General features: G+C 39.4%; 1 protein-coding gene across 1 annotated transcript in view; it reads left to right on the top strand.

Annotated features, from left to right (window-relative positions):
* exoc4 (exocyst complex component 4) overlaps positions 1–19309 on the top strand; it is a 168814-nt gene that overhangs the window by 113202 nt on the left and 36303 nt on the right. The window contains exons 14-16 of the mRNA XM_038298534.1: positions 15466–15602; positions 15917–16072; positions 18137–18315. Coding sequence (XP_038154462.1) covers positions 15466–15602; positions 15917–16072; positions 18137–18315 — 472 coding nt within the window. The remainder of the gene's footprint in view (positions 1–15465; positions 15603–15916; positions 16073–18136; positions 18316–19309) is intronic.

Below are 19309 nucleotides of genomic sequence, written 5' to 3'. Positions count from 1 at the left end.
CTGCTAATGATGATGACCTTTAAAAATTCATATTCACATGTAGCTCTGTGAGACAAGAGGAAAGAAACTGGCATGCACGTGCTAATTGTGCATGCACATACACTTCCTTCTCCAGTAACTGTAATGACACTGACCTTTTGATTTGTGATGATCTGTCTCGGTGCTGCTTATTTGTGGGGGGATGAGGGTGGTTATGGTTGTTCGTTTCTTGTTGATTGGCTTCCTGCTGCAGATTCTCCAACACATACAAGCAGGAAGATGGTAGTGGTGGACCATTTTTTTATTAAGGATGCACTTTAAACCCAGTTTCAGGAGACATAGCGATCACAACACAATATAACTGTTAGCTGCATCAACTGTGTCCTTTGATTAGGACAACTTTAGGGTTGGGAGGGAGTAAAAAGGGGCGTACAAACACACATACATGCAAAGGACATGTAACCCCTTCCCATTCTAAGAAAAAACAGCACAGAAACAGAATCTAAGGCCAGAACATTTAACAGCGGAGACTCAGGGTAACATCACAAAATATTGTTGTTCAATAGATTAGGCTTAATCTCACTCAAAGGATAATCTAAATGTTCCTTCGTATTACCAACACACTTGGTTGGAACCTGACACCTTAGTGTCTGCCTTAAATCTATTAAAGGAGAAGTTCGGTTTTTTACACTTTAAGCCCATTTTCTGTAGTGTCCAGGATGAAATCGAATGATCGACACCAAAAGTTTGACAATTGCTCCTGTCTCTGCTTTTTGGCTCATTTAGAATCACCCTCTGGCTGCTTTAGAATGGCTTGCATAGAGCATGTCCGATAATGTCCTTAAAACAACCTTAAACGTTCTTTTTTTAAAATATGCTACTCACCGTGTCGTCAGCGCTGTTCAATGACGTTCCTAAAAAAGTTTCGTAAAGAAAAAAAGTTCCTGTAGTGTTTTATTTAGCATTTTGTAAATCCCATTGAGTTCTGTTGGAATAGTCAATATTCCCCTGCCACCGGAAACGGAAATAGGGCCTGTTTACACAGTTGTAGTCTTTTCGCTTCACTCTGTGTACTCCGACGTCGAGGTGCTAACGTCTCTGTTAAACACTTTAAAAAACTCTGAAAATGGAATACGAAAGGTGGATTCTTGATTCTCGACGTTGGAGTACACAGAGTGAAGCGAAAAGACTACAACTGTGTAAACAGGCCCCATTTCCGTTTCCGGTGGCAGCGGAATATTGACTATTCCTACAGAACTCAATGGGATTTACAAAATGCTAAATAAAACACTACAGGAACGTTTTTTCTTCACGAAACTTTTTTTGGAACGTCATTGAACAGCGCTGACGACACGGTGAGTAGCATATTTTAAAAAAAGAACGTTTAAGGTTGTTTTAAGGACATTATCGGACATGCTCTATGCAAGCCATTCTAAAGCAGCCAGGGGGTGATTCTAAATGAGCCAAAAAGCAGAGACAGGAGCAATTGTCAATCTTTTGGTGTCGATCATTCGATTTCATCCTGGACACTACAGAAAATGGGCTTAAAGTGTAAAAAACCGAACTTCTCCTTTAAGTCTAAAGATTTTTTGACAGTCCTACAGCTGTCTAGAGTAAGGCATTCTGTTGTATTACTTTTTTCCAAAGTATATTTTAATATTTTTTCTACTCATCTTTTTTCCTTCTCTGACCAGATGAAACAAACCTTATGCAATAGTAAACTCCTTTCCACAAATATTCCAGATCTGTAATTTGTTTGGATTTTGTGGCACTAAAAACAAGGGCTGAAACAGCTCATAAATTAATCATGATTAGTCAATTATTTAAATGATCATCAGCTGATTTAATAGTCAAATCACAAACTGGAGTATACAGACGATAAGACATTCCAATTGCTGAAAGCATTATCCATTCAGTATTTACAAAGTCAGTAACAACAGGCTTAACAATAACACTCTCCGTCTGTCTGTATGTCTGTATGTCACCTCTTCCTGTGTAGTTCTGGGCTGATTTCTCCCCTTTCTTAGGATGTTTGAGACCCTACAAATTGAGATCTTGCATGGAGCCCCAGTCCAAGGGAAATTGACAGTCGAGTTTAGCTTCTTCCATTTTCCAATGATTACTCAGACAGTGGGCCTCTTTTCACTAAGCTGTTGGACATTTCCCTGTAGCCCTTTCCAGCCTTGTGGACATGCATATATATATATATATATATATATATATATATATATATATATATATATATATATATTAGTGCTGTCAAAATTATCGCGTTAACGCGAGGCCATTTTAATGGCGATAATTTTTTTAACGTGAGATTAACGCTATGTGGTTTTATGGTACAATTTTCCAAGTACATCCCGCTGCAGCCTGCGGGAAGGCGGGGCTATTTTCCCCCAGTCTATGCATTTTCCATAGGCTTAGAGAGCGGAGCTCCTCGAGGAAAAAAGACGCTCATACACTGGGTAGCGCTAGTGCCTTTTCTTTAAGCCCCACCACCAACAAACAAGTTGAGTGTCTGGTGGCTAGTAGCAACCTGAAATACGCTGAGAAAACAGATTAATGAGGTGAAATGGAATCTGCTACGGCACTCTTGCTGTCTGTGTACGCCACAGGTCGGTATCGTGTGTGTGTGGGTGTGGGTGGGTGTGTGTGTGTGTTCTCATTTTTGTTAAGAGGGTGAAAAGTAACTTTCTAGAGCATAGACTACCTCCATCTAGTGATGTCGGTCTATTGATTTGAAAATTGTTCATTATTACCTTGGTTAATTAACATCTAATGTTAACTCTACTACGTTTTATTTTTTGGCTAAATATTTGTTATTTTTTGCTACATGCCTCCCCATCTTCTTGCCATATGTTTCTATGGCATATATCAGTGTCTGTGACCTGTTTTCATAAAAAAAAAAAAAAAGAACATTGGCACAAACCTAGCCTGTATGTATTTTTTGTATGTCATCGAGAGTATTTAAATGATTTATTTATTTAACACCAGTTCACTACTTATGTCTATCTGACCTTTATAACAAATGAATAGAATTTATACAGCTCTATCAAGTCATACAGATTCTCAAAGGGCTTTACGCTATAGCATCATTCTGCCTATGTTATGCAAAGCTTCTGGAGATAACGGCACACTCACATCAACATGTGACATGGGGGGGCTAAAGACAGCTATGGTACCCATAAAGCCTTGGTCTCCCCAACAGACCTCGTGTCACTGAGGCCCCGTCCACACGAAGACGAACCCTGGCCTAAACGCACAAATTTTTCACCAAACCAGCCTCTCATCCACACGAAGCCGGCGTTTCGGGGGTCTGTAAACAATAATTTTTTTATTCAGCCTTCAGAGTGGGAAGATTCTGAAACGCCGTTTTCGCGTTTCCATCTTTACGCCCTAACCGCATATTTTTTTTTACACGCATGCGTCATAGCTTCGCCTCTACACACGCATGCGCGACCAGTATCACAACAACAATGGCGCCGTTGCTAATGCTACTCACCCTGCTGTCAGGCTTACAACAGAATCTTCTTCTTCTGGAATATCTCCAGGAAGAACAGAGCAATATCGACGACATAGTTCAGCACCTGAATTTCACTTAACCACGAAAATGGACCCACAGGGCAACCATGTATAAATATTAGTGCACATGCCCAACATTTCGTCGCTTATTTTTGCTTTGGCACCACAGCGCCACTTACAGGCCTGGCATACATTTTGCAGCGTTTTCATGCATTCGTGTGGATGCTCACATTTATTTTACGTCTCCGTCTTTACGGCAAACGTTTTGGAAAATATCAGCGTTTCATGTTCGTTTTGACTTCGTGTGGACGGGGCCTGTGAAACCTATTGTTGTACTGTCATACTGTTTTCCAAAAGCTAGAAAAAGGAGGCTGAAGAAGATGTGATACTTGATATCCAATGGGACAAAACTATGAATATGCAGCTGACTGTTAGTTTGTGTTTGCAAGTGACAAAATATGCACAAATTAAAAGAGTGGGAATACAATGCACTGTATTTAATGTTCGAACTTGAACATGAAATTATGAGGTTATTTCATAACCTTCTTTTCTCTATTTTACTAAATGGTCCAAACACGTTTTTTTATTTATTATTATAATTTTTTTGCTTTATTCATTTAAATCGCTCTTTGTAAAGTGAATTTTTTAGCTGTGTTTCTTTCATTCCCGCTTCAGGTGGAGCAGCTCCTTGCACACCCATCTTTTCCTGGTTATCTCTTACCAAACACATGCACTCCTCAGGCTGAAACCCAGCTGCTTTAGCCATAGGGAGTTTCCATTTTCCCTTAAATATAACATAGCTGTGTTCTGTTTGTGTATTTGATATGTTCATACCATTGCTGTCATATAAGTGGCTATATATAAACACTTGAATGGCATAGCAAAGAGAATCAGTCTGAAAGTAGTAGCTACAGGCTCAACCATGCTGTTGCAGACACCGTTTCTGCTATTACAAGACATAATCTTACCTTTTTACTGAGTTGGTTAAAGGGGAAAAAGTTGAAATGTCAGCTCCTGTGACAAAGATACCCTTTGGTCTGCAAGGATGAAGGGTTTGGCTCTGGGTGTCTGATTAAGGAAAGAGCAAGTTAGTTTTCTGAGTTTGCAAATGACATTTTTTTTGAGTTTCTATGAGCATGTTTTTGTTCGTGGGTTAATGTACTAGCTACCAGTGTGGCTAATGGAGCACAGAAAAGAACATGCAGCCCTGACAAAATGATTTACCAAAATACAATTTGTCTTTCCGTCTCATGTCTAGTTTCTAAAAGTTTGTATTCACTCATCCTTAACACAGATGGTCCTAATCCTCCTCTTGTCATGCATAATTTATAATAATTCACAAAAAAAAGGAAAGTTTGCTCATCCTTCATCCACTAGAAAGCAATTATACCATACCAGGTGTAGGGAGGAAAACAAAGAGATTATATGATGATTATTAAGGAGGAACCTGGGTCACTATAGGGATTTAAATGGAAAATCTGAGCCCTAGGGTGATTCCCAGGATTAGCATATGCAGAAGCGCCATATTTTCACCCTGCATTTGTTTTTGTGCGTGGGTGAAGATGGGGTGTATGATATAAAAGCCCATCTGCACTCGCTCAAGTGTGATATTGCTCTTCATCTCTTAATTAGAACACTTGCAATGCTAAAAGCTCTGCTTGGACATACAGAAAATGAGTGATTCTAGCTTTATAGAAATGCAGCATAGAAAAAGTGGGATGAGTGGTTTTCTTGTTTACCTTTTAATAGTATACTAGTTTATTCTAAATGCAATATTCCAGTACTCATATTTGATTCATTTGTTCTACTTTGTCGCTCTTGGGTAAAATTTGACTTCAGAGGCTCTGGAATAGTGAACTTAGCAAATACTAACACTTCAAACAAAACAAAAAAAATCACACTGGAGAAAAAAATTAATCAACATGACATTTCAATAACAAAAGCATAGGAAGGTAATGTAGAGTCATATGACCATAACATGTTCTTCACTTTAAACCAAACATGGATGTATAATTGAAGTCTGCATAGCCTATTTAGTAAAACATTAAACTTTAATGGAAATTATGGATTTGTTATAGACCCACCCACCCTTATACAAAAAAAAAGCAAACAAATCATATCATGAAGAACAAAGATCACACCTTACATGTCAAAATCGGCAGGGAAACATGTATGTAGTCTTATGCACTGCATTCAAAAGAAACCCTTAAAGGAGAAGTTCGGTTTTTTACACTTTAAGCCCATTTTCTGTAGTGTCCAGGATGAAATCGAATGAAGGACACCAAAATTTTGTCGGAGTACACAGAGTGAAGCGAAAAGACTACAACTGTGTAAACAGGCCCCATTTCCGTTTCCGGTGGCAGCGGAATATTGACTATTCCTACAGAACTCAATGGGATTTACAAAATGCTAAATAAAACACTACAGGAACGTTTTTTCTTCACGAAACTTTTTTTGGAACGTCATTGAACAGCGCTGACGACACGGTGAGTAGCATATTTAAAAAAAAAGAACGTTTAAGGTTGTTTTAAGGACATTATCGGACATGCTCTATGCTAGCCATTCTAAAGCAGCCAGGGGTTGATTCTAAATGAGCCAAAAAGCAGAGACAGGACCAATTGTCAAAATTTTGGTGTCCTTCATTCGATTTCATCCTGGACACTACAGAAAATGGGCTTAAAGTGTAAAAAACCGAACTTCTCCTTTAACACCACACTGCTCCTTGAGCACCGCACAATGGCAGCCCACTGCTCCCCAAGCTGATGGGTCAAAAGAGAGTGAAATTCCCCATTGTAAGACAATAAAGAGATTTACAGAAGAAAAATGGGCCAGAAAGTCTAAGCTAATAATCACAAAGGACACTCTTTGTATAATGATTATGTCTAGCAGGGACAGGGATGCTGCTTGGATTAAACAGAAACATGGATGGATTCTGGCAGAAAAGCTGTTGAAGGCTTCCTAATTTCTTATTAGGACAAACCTTAAAACCAGAGCTCAATGGAATGGTTAAGCTCAAAGCATGTTCTTGTGTTAAAATGTGCCTTTCAAAGTCCAGACTAAACGTAAATGAAGGCGAGGGACATCTTGTAAAATTACTGTTCACAGAAATCGAGCAGAAGTTTAGCCATTTCACAAAGAAAAACGTCAGTCTGTAGCTTTGCAAAGCTGGCACAAACCCCAAAAGGCTTTCTTTCTCTTTTCACCCAACAATTATGCACTACTTCTGTTAGTCCATCTCATTAAAAAAAGTAGATATGTCTAAGTATTTGTGATCTCATAGGACAATTTAAAAAGTTTGAGGGTTTAAATGTTTTTGCATGGCTGATCTATCCTTCTGAGCTTGGCTCATGATGTTGGTTTAACCAATCAGACAGACGTCATTTGTTTTGTGAGGTAAATAACAACCTCGATAAACCCGAACATTAACCCACCTACATGCACACATTCAAAGAGGCGTATGTTGCAGTTGAGTTAGCACAAGCATGAATGCCATCCGTTGTGTGTCAGGGGAGTCTTTGGAGAGCGGCTCCACCCCGACATTGATGAATGATCTGTCAAGACCGTGTCCCACTCATGCCCACCTCCTCTTTACTCAGGAGAGGGACGAGAGAAGGGGAGGGGACAGAGGTTATCTCTGCAATGGCTCCTGATGTGTGGGTGTTTGCCTGCCTTGCTGAGTGTGTATCATTTTGGCAACCCTTAGCCAACCATGTGAATGGCATTGCAGAGGCATTACACGTGTCAGTGGTTTGAGGTCAGGGTGTGGGTGAAATGGCAAGCAGTACAGGGTTAAACACTCTGACCTCAGAGAAACCTTGAGGGGCACCCAGCTGTTTTAATGGGAAAAATCTATGATCCGTTTCCGATTCCGACCAGAAAACGTATTACAGAAACAACACAAACCTGTCATTTCCATGCTGTTTGTGATCAGGTGGTTTTGCTTGAGTAAGTAGAATAACGCTTATTTCGAACCCTCCTATTTAGAGGACGGCTGATTTAGCCAACAGAACTCAGCGGCAGCAATAAACGTAGTCTTCTCGCTGCAATAATGACATTCCACATATTCCACCAAAGAAAATCACTACTTTCAGCACCATCCCAGGGTGGTTTCTGTGGCAACCACCATGGATTAACAGATTTTTCCACTCAGATGCCATTAGGGGTGCTGCTTGTTGCCGTCATTAAACCACTATTGCCACGGCCTTCATCTTTCAACAGGAGTTTAGCCCTGCAAACTCCCAGATCCATTTCCAAACTCTTAATTTTCTGATTTGCTGTGTGTTTATGTAGTAATGATGTAAAACTGTGGAGGCAAAGTGCAACCAAGCACAACTACAAGTAATAAAATACTTGAAAGTTGAATTAAATAAGACATGTGGATGTTTTTCACATGTATCTGCTGCATGTTGACCTTTAAGCTTCAGACATTAAAAAGGGGGAGGAGAAAAGATAAAGAGGCCTACACAACACCTTCTATATAACAGTCAAATAAGATAGAGGAGATGTAAGAGGTTGCTTTCGCCAGCACGCTCTCGGTCTCCTTCTAAACCCTCCCTTTCTCAATCTGTTCCTTGATTACTTTTTAATGATTGCTGCAGCCTAAGACGAATGGCTGTGTTAAATGAGCAAATTAGACAAGGGAGCTGAGTGCAGTAGCATTTGTTAGAGCAGGAGTAATGGATCGGGTAGCCATTGTTTACTCTTCTCCATTCACCAACCGGCCCACTATTGTATTGTGCAGGCTCAGAGCAGTGACAGTAGCACTGCAGGACAGTGTTATAGATGATGTTGCACGTAAACTTTTTGACCACATTGTAGAAATTTAATTATAGGATATTATTTCCCTCTTCCTTTGCTAGGAGTTTATTGATTTGACATTCTTCATTGCGAAAATGTTGCAATGGATCTTTGGAAACACTCGGATGCATTTCATTGCACATTTGTGTTAATTTATAGTCATTTGATTATGCCGTGTTAGTAATGTCTTTAAAATTTGTCATATCTCACACAGACAGTGATGGCTGCATTGGTTTTTACTGTTGCTGTCCTTGTAAGCAGAGAATAGTTTATGGTTTTATCAAAAGCACCAAAGCAGTGCTGGACCAACATACTTGAGTTCAACTATTTGTATGATGCTAAATGAAAAAAGCAGGGGTCACCAAGGTGGTGCCCCCATGCATGAAGGGGCCCTCAGGAGCCTCATGGGGGAGCCCACATCTTCTTCAGAAAACAGCACACCAGTGGGCTAAGATTGAATTTTTTTATTTACTCTTTTATTTTAATCATTTATAGAGCTTTTCATCGCTTTTCATAGCTTTAATCATATAAAATATTTAAGCATTTATAGAGATTTCAAAATGACAATATAATAAATAAAATTAGGAGTTAAAAGAAACAATGAAAATAAGTTGCTTACAGTAAAGTTCTTTTCATCCTCCTTGCCTCCCTCTCTCCTTTTCTTTATAATTCCTTCCCTTCTTCCCACCCTCCCTCCCTTCTTTCCTCCCCCCCTTGCTCCCTCCTTCTTTTCCTCCTGCATGCTCTTCCTCCCTCCCTTTTTCTACTTTCCTTCCCTACCTCCCACTCAATAAAAATGTTTATTAGTATGAAGTTAAGGTGAACGCTGATCCCTCCTGCCCATAGGTCAGTTTGGGTAGCCCTGCCTATCACTAAGTACCCAGGAAGTAGCCCTCGACCTTAAAAGGGTTGGTGACCCCTGCTGTGAAAGGTTCCTCCCCCCTCCTTCTTTTTCTCTTTCGATCCCCCCCCCTCCTTCCTTTCTACTTTCCTTCCCTACCTCGCTCCCAGTATAAGTATGTTTATTATGTATGAAGTTAAGGTGATCTGTCCCTCCCTCCCTCCTTCTATCCCTCTTTCCTCCAGTCCTCAAAAACCTCCCTCCTGTCCTTCCTTCCTCCCACCATCCTATCCTCCCTCCCTCCTTCTTTCTCTCCCTCCCTCCTTCCTTTCTACTTTGCTTCCCTACCTCCCTCCAAATAAAAGTATGTTTATCATGTTTGAAGCTAAGGTAATCTGAACCTTCCTTCCTTCCTTCCTTCCTTCCTTCCTTCCTTCCTTCCTTCCTTCCTTCCTTCCTTCCTTCCTTCCTTCCTTCCTTCCTTCCTTCCTTCCTTCCTTCCTTCCTTCCTTCCTTCCTTCCTTCCACGCAATACAATAAAATATGTTTATTAGTAAAGGTGAACACTGATCCCTCAGTATGGGTAGCCCTGCCTATGACTAAGAACCCAGGAAGTGCTAGTGACCTGCTCTAAAACGCTCCAAAAACATTGTTGTTAACTCAGAGTTCCTATTTTTGTTTAGTTTCATCAGTCCACATATGTTATATTTATCCAGATGTCTTGATCATGATAAAAATGTCTTTTTCAATTGTGAGATGAGTGTTTAGTTCCTTTTGGTCCTCAGTGGTGTTAACTCATCGCATTTTTTTAAACTAATTTCTTTGTTTTAACTAAGTAGTAACCTTTAATGTGCAGTCCAATACTCTATTGTCGAAAACATTGCAGTGGATTTTTAAATAGTCTTAATGTATTTTACTGCTATTGCAAAAAATACCAAAATTATATCACAATCAAATATTTATCTCCACATCTCCCTGAGAGCTAAAAAGCTAAATTAACTTCCTTCTCTTGACTGGGTCTTCCTTTTTTTCTAGCTGGCTGCATGAATTGCAGACGTGCGTTGACACCTCAGAGGGGAAAATAATTCCCTTAAATAGCTTCTATACATCTTCTTACTTTTTCTGACTTCATTGTTAAATACCTCATTAATATTAGCAATTGCCAAAGTCTGATTCACTCAGCAAAAGCATCTACATTAAGAAAATAGCTTAGGTATGGAGGGCATATATAATGAAAAATAAATGTAGTATTAAAATTTTCTAAATACCCGGCTACCTGTTAGGGATGATTGAGTAGATAATCAACCATTTACAGTTACCAGCGAGTTTTCAGATGCTTTTCCTCTTATGCTTTAATGCACATGTCTTTTGATTGGTGCAGAGGCCACAGGAGGTCCCACCCATAAGCAGTGAGTTGTAATGTATGTTTTTGTTCTTTAAAAAGTAGACTTTTAAATGCTATTCATAGCTGTTCTGATGGGAGGCTCTTATCACATTTTTGCAACACAACATGATGACTGCCTCCCAACTTCTTGGGGGACCTGTGCTGTTGCTGCCACATTAACCACCAACAGCAAGCTCCCCTGCAGGGTCTGTGTAAATCTTCCCATCCCGGGAAGGCTGACCGGGAGTCAGGCTTGGACAGTAAAGGCTGCTCCCCTGGCAGAGATGAGGCCATGGTTGGTACTCTGTGGATATGGGCACTGCTATGGATCATTACATCCCTCAGTGGAGCAGCAGTTGTATGTGTGTATTTGTCTCCTTCTTAAAAAATGAATGAAGGAGACAGCAAACCTAAGAAGGGCCATTAATATTAATGCGATTTTACCTCGTCAAGGGTCCTTTATTTATTTTATTTCCAGTTCAGTTCAAGGACTGAGTTACTAACTCCCAGCCCACACAGACAGAACATAGTCCAATTTTTTGATGATAATGATATGATAACGCCATTAGCAATGTTCTACTGATCTGGCCAGAGATCAGAACTGGACAATTTGAAGCAACACTGTTACTTTTGGCTCAGGTATTAGCTTAATTTGAGATATATTAAGTATTTTTCAGGTCAGTATTCTTCTCTTGGAGCATATTAATGCAGGCTACCCTTATCAAAAACTTGCCTGTTTAACTTAAGAGGGTTCGATCCATTGTTGAACAGGTCATGTGATGCAGAGCGCTGCTTTGCAGCACACTGAGCTCTTTTTGGTTTTCTGATATTGGATTTCATCTAAAGGGATAAATGTGGCTTTATATTTTCTTATAAATAACTCCATGAATTCTCAATCTGCTTGTCTGAAGTGTAGACGGTTTGATCCTGAGTCATGCCCCTAATAATAATAATAATAACTGAACTTCATTCATCTCAAATTGGAGAAATTCACCCCTGCATTTAACCCATCCCCTTGGGGAGCAGTGGGCTGCCATTGTGCGGTCCCCGGGGAGCAGTGTGGGGTTAAGGGTTTGCTCAGAGAGCCAGAGTGGCAGTCTGTGGGAGTGGGGCTTGAACTCAGAACCTCAGGATTCCAAGCTCTATGCCTTAACCTCTAGGCCCGCGGTTCTCAAAGTGTGTGGCGCGACCCACTGGTGGGGAATTGAGACGTGACAGGTGGGGCGCGCCAAGTTCCGGTGTGTGTGTGTGTGTGTGTGTGTGTGTGTGTGTGTGTGTGTGCGTGTGACTATAACGTGTGAGAGAAAACTGTCCTTATAGCTGTATGTTGCCGCTTTTTAGACTAATCAAACCCACAAAGTAATCATTACTAGCCTACATGCAGTCTAATTAAAAGAACATTAGATATGAGAAAAATTTCCCCTGGAACTGAAGTACCAAAATGATGATTGACGTGACGTCGGCATATTATTTGTAACGGAATAAACTTTCGCGCCCCAGTGTTGCCAACTCAGCGACTTTGACGCCATATTTCAGACCCCTCCAGCGACTCTTTTTCAAAAAAGCGACTAGCGACAAATCTAGCGACTTTTGGAGAACATACTCTGTCAGCGCTCCGCCCCGCTGCGCTCCAGACCGCCTACACAAAGCAAAGCCTACAGCCGCCGCTGTCCCCTCCGCTCCGCTCTGAGTTCCTTGGAGATCGTAGAGGGCATGCGCCAGATGAACCAGGGTTTCCGCGGATCATTAAAAATAATTACAATTCATAATTCTTTTTTTAATCAAGCCCTTAATTGGCACTAAAATTAATTAAATATGTTTATCGTTGCATTTATGATTCTTTAATAAAAATGCTTCTAAAAACAATTTTGTCAGATATATTATATCGCTATTAATTTGCGTGGAACTGTTTATAAAGCCGTATGTTCGGAAAGGAAGCTCGAGGCGGAGAAAAAGCTAGAGAATATATATACGTATATATATGTGTGTGTGTGTGTTTTTACATACATACAGGAGTCATGGAACTGTGCTTACAGCTCCATATTTCATGTACACTAATAACTTGTGTACATGGTTCTTGTTGATGGCATTAAAATCATTTCAAATAGCATTAAAATAGCATTAAATTAGAGTCACTCATTCCTGTATGAACCCTGTGAGCGCTTAATTTAGTATGACATATTAAAAAAATCCCACCATCATCCAGCATATGTTCAGTTTCTGCCCAAATATATATATATATATATATATATTTTTTTTTTTGTAGATTTTTGTAACAGAGATAAGGATAATTCAAAACTGCTTTTTTTTAAATGAACTTGTTCTCTACAACTCAGCATCTCTTTTCATTCATGTAATAAGAAGTTTCTTTTGAATGGATTTGATTAAACTTTAAGTCCCTCGGTATAAAATAAATATTTTAATGGAGATGAGAAATCTGCTTCCTGGTTGGTGAATAACCAATAGTTTGGATCCAATCATTTAAATAAACGGTGTTATTCTTTTTATTTTTTTTATTTTTTAGATATTTATAAGAATTGTGCTATAATTTCTAGTCACCAATCTGTTGCTACTATATTTTAATTTGACGAACCGGAATTTGTCGAGGTTCTTTTTCCTGTTTGGTGCGATTGCAATTGCGGATCTTGACCTGGCCGGACCGGAGCGGAGCAAAAAATAGCTCGGCTCCGTAATTTGTCGGTGACGGACGGAGAAGACGTACGTGGACGGAGACGTGCGGAGGAGTAGCGGTGGATGTGGAACAGCTCTCATTGATTTCCATGAAAGACAAGCGCTCCGCACGACGTACGTCAGCGGGGCGGAGCGGAGCGGAGCGCTGACGGAGTATGTGGAATCTGGGGGTTACGGGAAAGCACGTATCGTTCCTTTTCTTGTCCTGCTGCCGTGGGGCGCCTCCTCCCTCCCAACCCCGTTCTCCCCCACTATGTGTGCTGTGTGCATTCTTCTTCCCTTTGCCACATCATATCTCTGTGAGATGGGCTTTTCAGCTGCTGCTTCACTGAAAACAAAGCATGACTTGAGAGTGGCAGTATCAAGCCTGCAACCCCGTTTTGAGAAACTGTGCAATGCAAAACAGGCTCATTGAAGCCACTAATGCAGGGATAAATAGACCTGTATTGCCAGATGGATTTCACTTATTTTCTTTTATTAACAGATTGCAGAGTGGCACATTAATTTTTTCTATCTTTGAGCTTGATACAAATTTTGACACAGCTGCATTTTTATTTTCTTTATTTTTGAGCTTGCTGTTATTTGATGTAGATAGTTTGTATTTAGATACTACTTGTTACTTCAATAAAATTGGAACATTTTAAGATTGTTTCATATTTCATTAGCATTGTGTTGGGGCGATGGGGACAGGCGGGGCTTGAAAATTCCCCCTTGTCCAAAGTGGGGAATGACAGAAAAAGTTTGAGAACCACTGCTCTAGGCCAATTCGACCTACTGGTTAAAGTTACACAGTGTTTCTTTAATGTTGATCTCTTCTGATCGGTCAAATGTTGAAGCATCTTCTTTTGCTCGTCCTATGTTATTGTGGCTCTCCTTTCAGCTAACTGAAAGTGTTTTTTTGTATTTTATTCCATGCGTTTCCTGTTAGGTTCTAAACTACTACCTTTATAAAGACATGACATGACATTTTTAAGAAAGTAAAGCTGAAATTATTAGGTCAGACATTAGAAATGATCACTCATCCTCTTTATATGTGTTAAAGTTGTTGACATTATAGCAGACTACACATTTCCCCATTTGATGCCATTTCTAATTAGAAATAATGACAACTGTAGTGTAGGTCAGGGGCTTACATTTACTGCTACATTTTATGCATGTTTAGCTGACAACACTAAAAGTCAGGCTTTTTACCATCTCTGTGCTAAAGGCCATTTCCTTTTAATTAACCTTTGACAAAACTATAAAGTTTTCCATTTTCCAAACAAACAGTGGAAGCCAACATTAAATTCTCATAGGGTGACATGAGCTGAATAAAAATGATGTTTGGCATCTGTAGAGAGTGAGGCCGGTTGCGCTATTATTGTACAGTGAGTGCCATTTGCAGAAGCAGCTATTGCTGATCTCCACAGTTCTAGTCAGTTATTATTATTAAGGATGTATGATAGATTGGTTAAGTGTTAGAAGAGTCAAACTGGAAGATTCTGACTTGTTCTCTTATTTAAGATCGTTTGATTTGCTCAGATATGTTTATTTAAAAGTTTGCATCCTCTCTGGTTTTGCATGAGTGTGACTGAGATTAAGAAGCTGCTTTTCTGTTCTTTGGCCAGCTATTAGTCACAGCGGAGTGGATAATCTGTAATGGCTGCTGTCAGAGCTCTGCCGGGGCTCCCGATGATGGGCGCATTGTGACAAACTCGTGCACATCATGTTGAGCCTCCAAACCACAAGTTCAAACTAACTCACATTGATTTGCTTACACATAGAAAATCATCCCTTGGTCTAGAAGCATTAGGACTTCTGACAAGTCATCCAGCAGTTGACGTCATTCTGGCCGCAGTTGACATCTATACAAGTGGGAGAGCTCTTCTTAAATCACTGTTACAGCAGACTGGATCTGACCTGACACTACCATATAATCTAATCCATCTTCTCTCTTTTTCTATGTTTAAGTTCATTTTACTTTGTCTCTCATTCTGTCCATCCATCGATCATTTCATCTGTCTTTCCTTTTAACGAATACATCCGTCTGTTCATCCATCCAGTTGCTTTTTTCCAGCTTCCATGAAATGAACCGCCACATTGTTATATTAACGTCTTTCCTTTTATATTGTGAAAATTAGCTTGAATTATTTAAAGAAATATGAAAATATAAGTTTTCAAAAGTATTACTTTTTTAACTGATAAGTACTTTCCCTTCTAAAATGCTTCCCACAAGCTGATATTGCTTTGCTTTTCTCTCTGCATGTTTTAGAGCACTGTGGTTGTGGAGAAGTCCATCCAGGACCTCATGAGCCTGATGCAGGATTTAAGTGCCTACTCCAACCAGTTCCTGGAGATGGTCTGTGACAAACTCAAAGAATACAAGGAAATCTGCAACACAGCCTATAGGTAAAACCATCTACATATGGATGCAAACACATGGAGAGATAAAATGCTGGGGGAAAATTAGTGGTAAGCTGCACAGGACTTGCTGGGAGCCCATCTGGTCTGGGTTAAAGGTCATTCTAGGTCTGTTTTGGGCCCCTGAGCAATAAAAAAACAGACCTTCAGAGGGTGTAAAATGGTTCCATGTTTTTTTTTTTATGTAGAGATAAAAGAAGTTTAAGGGTAATTAATTATTTTTAAAGCACTTTGTCTTCTATTGCTTTTTATAAAGTCTTATAGGTTGAATTAGTCTGTGTGGTTCATGTGTGTGTCCTTAGGGGTATAGTCCAGTGTGAGGAAAAACTGACGATCAGCGCCTCCTGGGCTAAAGATGAGGACATCACTCGTCTCCTTCAGTCCCTTCCAAACTGGGCAAACATGGCGCTACCCAGACAGACAAGACAGAAAAGGGAAGATGAAGAGGACTTTACACGGTACGCTCTAAAAACGGTTATTAGGACTCATTGGCAGAATGTTATTTAAATGTTATTAAAGCTGATCCCAAAATAACTCTATCTTAAGAAGAATGAGAAAATGTAAAAAATAAGGAAAGTGTATGGTGAACAGAAAGTGGTTTGAGTCTTATCAAAATAGCCTTTGAATGTGCACCGTCTGCAGGGAACAGCGAGGCTCGTTGATGTGGAATAGCAAAGTAAATAAATTGCTTATGTGGCAGAGAAAGCCAATCTGTTCTGTGCACTCTGCCTCCATCTCCCACTTTATTTTTTTATACACAAACATACAGAACAGCTTAAAGATAGCAAAGGCAGGAATACAATCAGTGTGTTTGATATGAGATGCTTTCATCGTCGTGAGAATGGAATAACCACTGCACCTCTCTCAGCCCAGTGCTTTATTTAAGCCCGGTTAATTAGTTAAATGCGCCTGAATGTTAGTCGTTTTTCTTTCTTTTTCTTCCCCATCTGCCATTCAAAGGATCTTGAATTTGTGGGCATCCTGGTGACTCTGGAGGCCAGTCCATATGTCTTGAGTTTGGGTACCATGGTTACCTAATTTTCTCCCCATCTGCCTTTTCTGTTTTCCAGTATCCTTTAACCTCATCAAGCATCTCTATTTTCATCACTCTGTAAAGCTTGTTTAGTTATTTCCTAAAATGTTTTTTTCTCCTCCAACAGTTCAGGATTTCCAAATTCCTTTTTAATTTTGCAATATATATTCTTCCCTGGTGCCGTCCTTGTACTTATTAATCCTCTTCCATTTTTGTTCCTTCTCATGAATCACTGTAAAGGTCAAGGCAATAATTTGCTGCTAGATAGCCAAGCAAATCAGCTTGAGATTATTAGAAACTGTTTTGTAAAAGTTTTCATGAGCTCTCCTGTATTTCAGGAGCCACTCATGTTTTAACCTAATGAATTTAGCTTTCTTTAAAGCAGTTTCACCAGAAATTAATGTGCTTTTAGCCATAAAATATGTCTTTAAGGCCCTATGCATGTCATCACATGTATTATAATGTATTATATAGTTTAAGTCGGAGGGAAGTCATGTTTAAATGTCAAATCATTCTGGCTTAAACATGTACATAAATGTATTCTTTATCAGACCATATTGTCCCTTAAGTAAGAAAATTTCTATTTTAAAAATAAAAATCATGTCTTAAAATCTGTGGGGGTTTTTTCTTCGTTATTTTATGCAGACCAGTTAGTTATACGTCAGCCTGAACACCTACATTCGGCCAATCATATATCAACGGCCATCTGTCAATTACATTTTTTTCGGTCTTAGGATCTTGATTCATATGTCGCAGCTAATATAAAGAATGGTTGAAATAAGAAATGAGAATAATATCCTTTCTCATTGAGTTCTGTCCCAGTGTTCACGGGATGGACGTTTGTGTCTTCGGCAGGCGTAGAGCTAACAGAACTGGCAGCGTTGCAAGGCAAGAGCTCAAACGTTTACAGCTGGAAGCCTTCTACACCAAACCAAGCTTCTGCCGCCATGACGTCGTCTTCCACTACAACCTTGTCCCCGCTTTCCTCCTCTGAATAAAAAAAATGTATGACGAAAGAGACTCATCCACGACCTCCGACACAAAACTCTCCTCCTCTTGCATGTTTCCGCTGTCCATAGCGTTCCTTGACAGTGTCCTTGCTAAGTACTACTTGGTCTCAATGTAATTTTACATTGGGAACCTACTGGCACTAAGTTGCTAACTGGTTAGCAAGATGCGACCAATCATATTCACTTTATTCACTCGTGTAAAGTCGTGCACCACTTGGGAGAATTCGGAACTGCAACCGTTGGAACAGCTGTTTTCCTATGTCTTTAAAGCAGATATTTAAATTGTTCTCTTAGTAATACCAAAGTCCTGTCATTTAATAACTTGCTAAATTATTTATTCACCTTCAGTCATTTTAACGGTTTGTATTAATAATGTGTATTTAATTTATGAAGTATACAAATTATTTATAAAAAATGCCCATAATTAAAATAAATGTCTGAATAATTCTATAAGCAACCATAAATCTCTGTCATTTCAGCGCTGCTTTCGCTAAGGAGTCGGAGGTGCTGACGGGGAACCTGGGAGATAAATTAATCCCTCAGAACGAGATCCTGCGTGACGTCAGCGACCTCAAGGCTCTGGCCAACCTTCATGAGAGCATGGAGTGGCTCGCTGGTCGCCTTAAGGCGTTCTTCACCAACCTGCCTCAGGTTTCCAGTGAGTACATCTGTCTCCTGTTAAACTGGACATCCCCTGATTTATTAATAAACTTAATTTAGTTGCTGAATCTAACTTTTATAACACAGAGACAAGCATATGCTATAGGTTTTCTCTTTATGTCTGGAACAATGACGCCAACGTAGACATCGGTTGTTTATTCCTTTTACAGAAAACTCCATTTTATTTTTCAAACTGTTTGACTGATTAAAAGCAAACAACCTCTTACCTGTGCAGTTACTTACTTTCCTCTGAGACAGAAAGGTTTTATACAGTTAATGACTGTAGTTGGAATAAAACCAACAGACATCTATTTTACTGATGTTAAGCATCACATTATTATTTTATATTTTTCCTACATAATGTCAGATTAATAACAGCTGAAAGGGGATGAAAGCTTTTCACATTTATGCATGTAGTGTTTCTGTTGCAACCTGTTCCTTATAAGGTTTTTGTTTGAGTTTATGGAAAACACTTATTTCTTTCCTCACTGGAGCTGTCAAAGAGCCCTTCAAATGCTCATACACTACAGGCAGACGAACATCTTTAATCCATGGTTCTTCTTGTGTTCAGCAATATCCCTCAATCACGACTCTAACATTTACTCAGTGCTGAATCATCATCTAGTGATGTGCTTTAATCCTATTCTATTCCCCCTTCTGTATTTATCCCATACCTGTAGTCTTAATGTTGATCTTCACTGTTTATATTTAGTTTTTGTTTTTAATAAAATTATCAAAATCCCCAGAACTTTTGCATTAAAATAATTTAAAGTTATTATTTTTGCCTTAAAATGAGTTTAAAACTTAAAAGTAATTTTTCAGTTAGATAAGAACAAACTTTCAAAGACTTTCTAAATCTAAGACTGTTGAAACGTTTTTTGACATAAAATTCACAAGCATAGCTTCTTCTGTCTTTCTATGCAGTAATTCAGAGCTTGGTCATTTTGTGTTTCTGTTTCTTGTAGCTTTAAGAGGCCATTTCTGAGTGTATA

The sequence above is a fragment of the Cyprinodon tularosa genome, unplaced genomic scaffold (assembly GCF_016077235.1).
Source record: "Cyprinodon tularosa strain WSP-4 unplaced genomic scaffold, ASM1607723v1 ctg111, whole genome shotgun sequence".
Classification (NCBI taxonomy): Eukaryota; Metazoa; Chordata; class Actinopteri; order Cyprinodontiformes; family Cyprinodontidae; genus Cyprinodon; species Cyprinodon tularosa.
The sequence above is the reverse complement of the archived record's forward strand: the minus strand, read 5'-3'. Positions and strand labels throughout refer to the sequence as shown.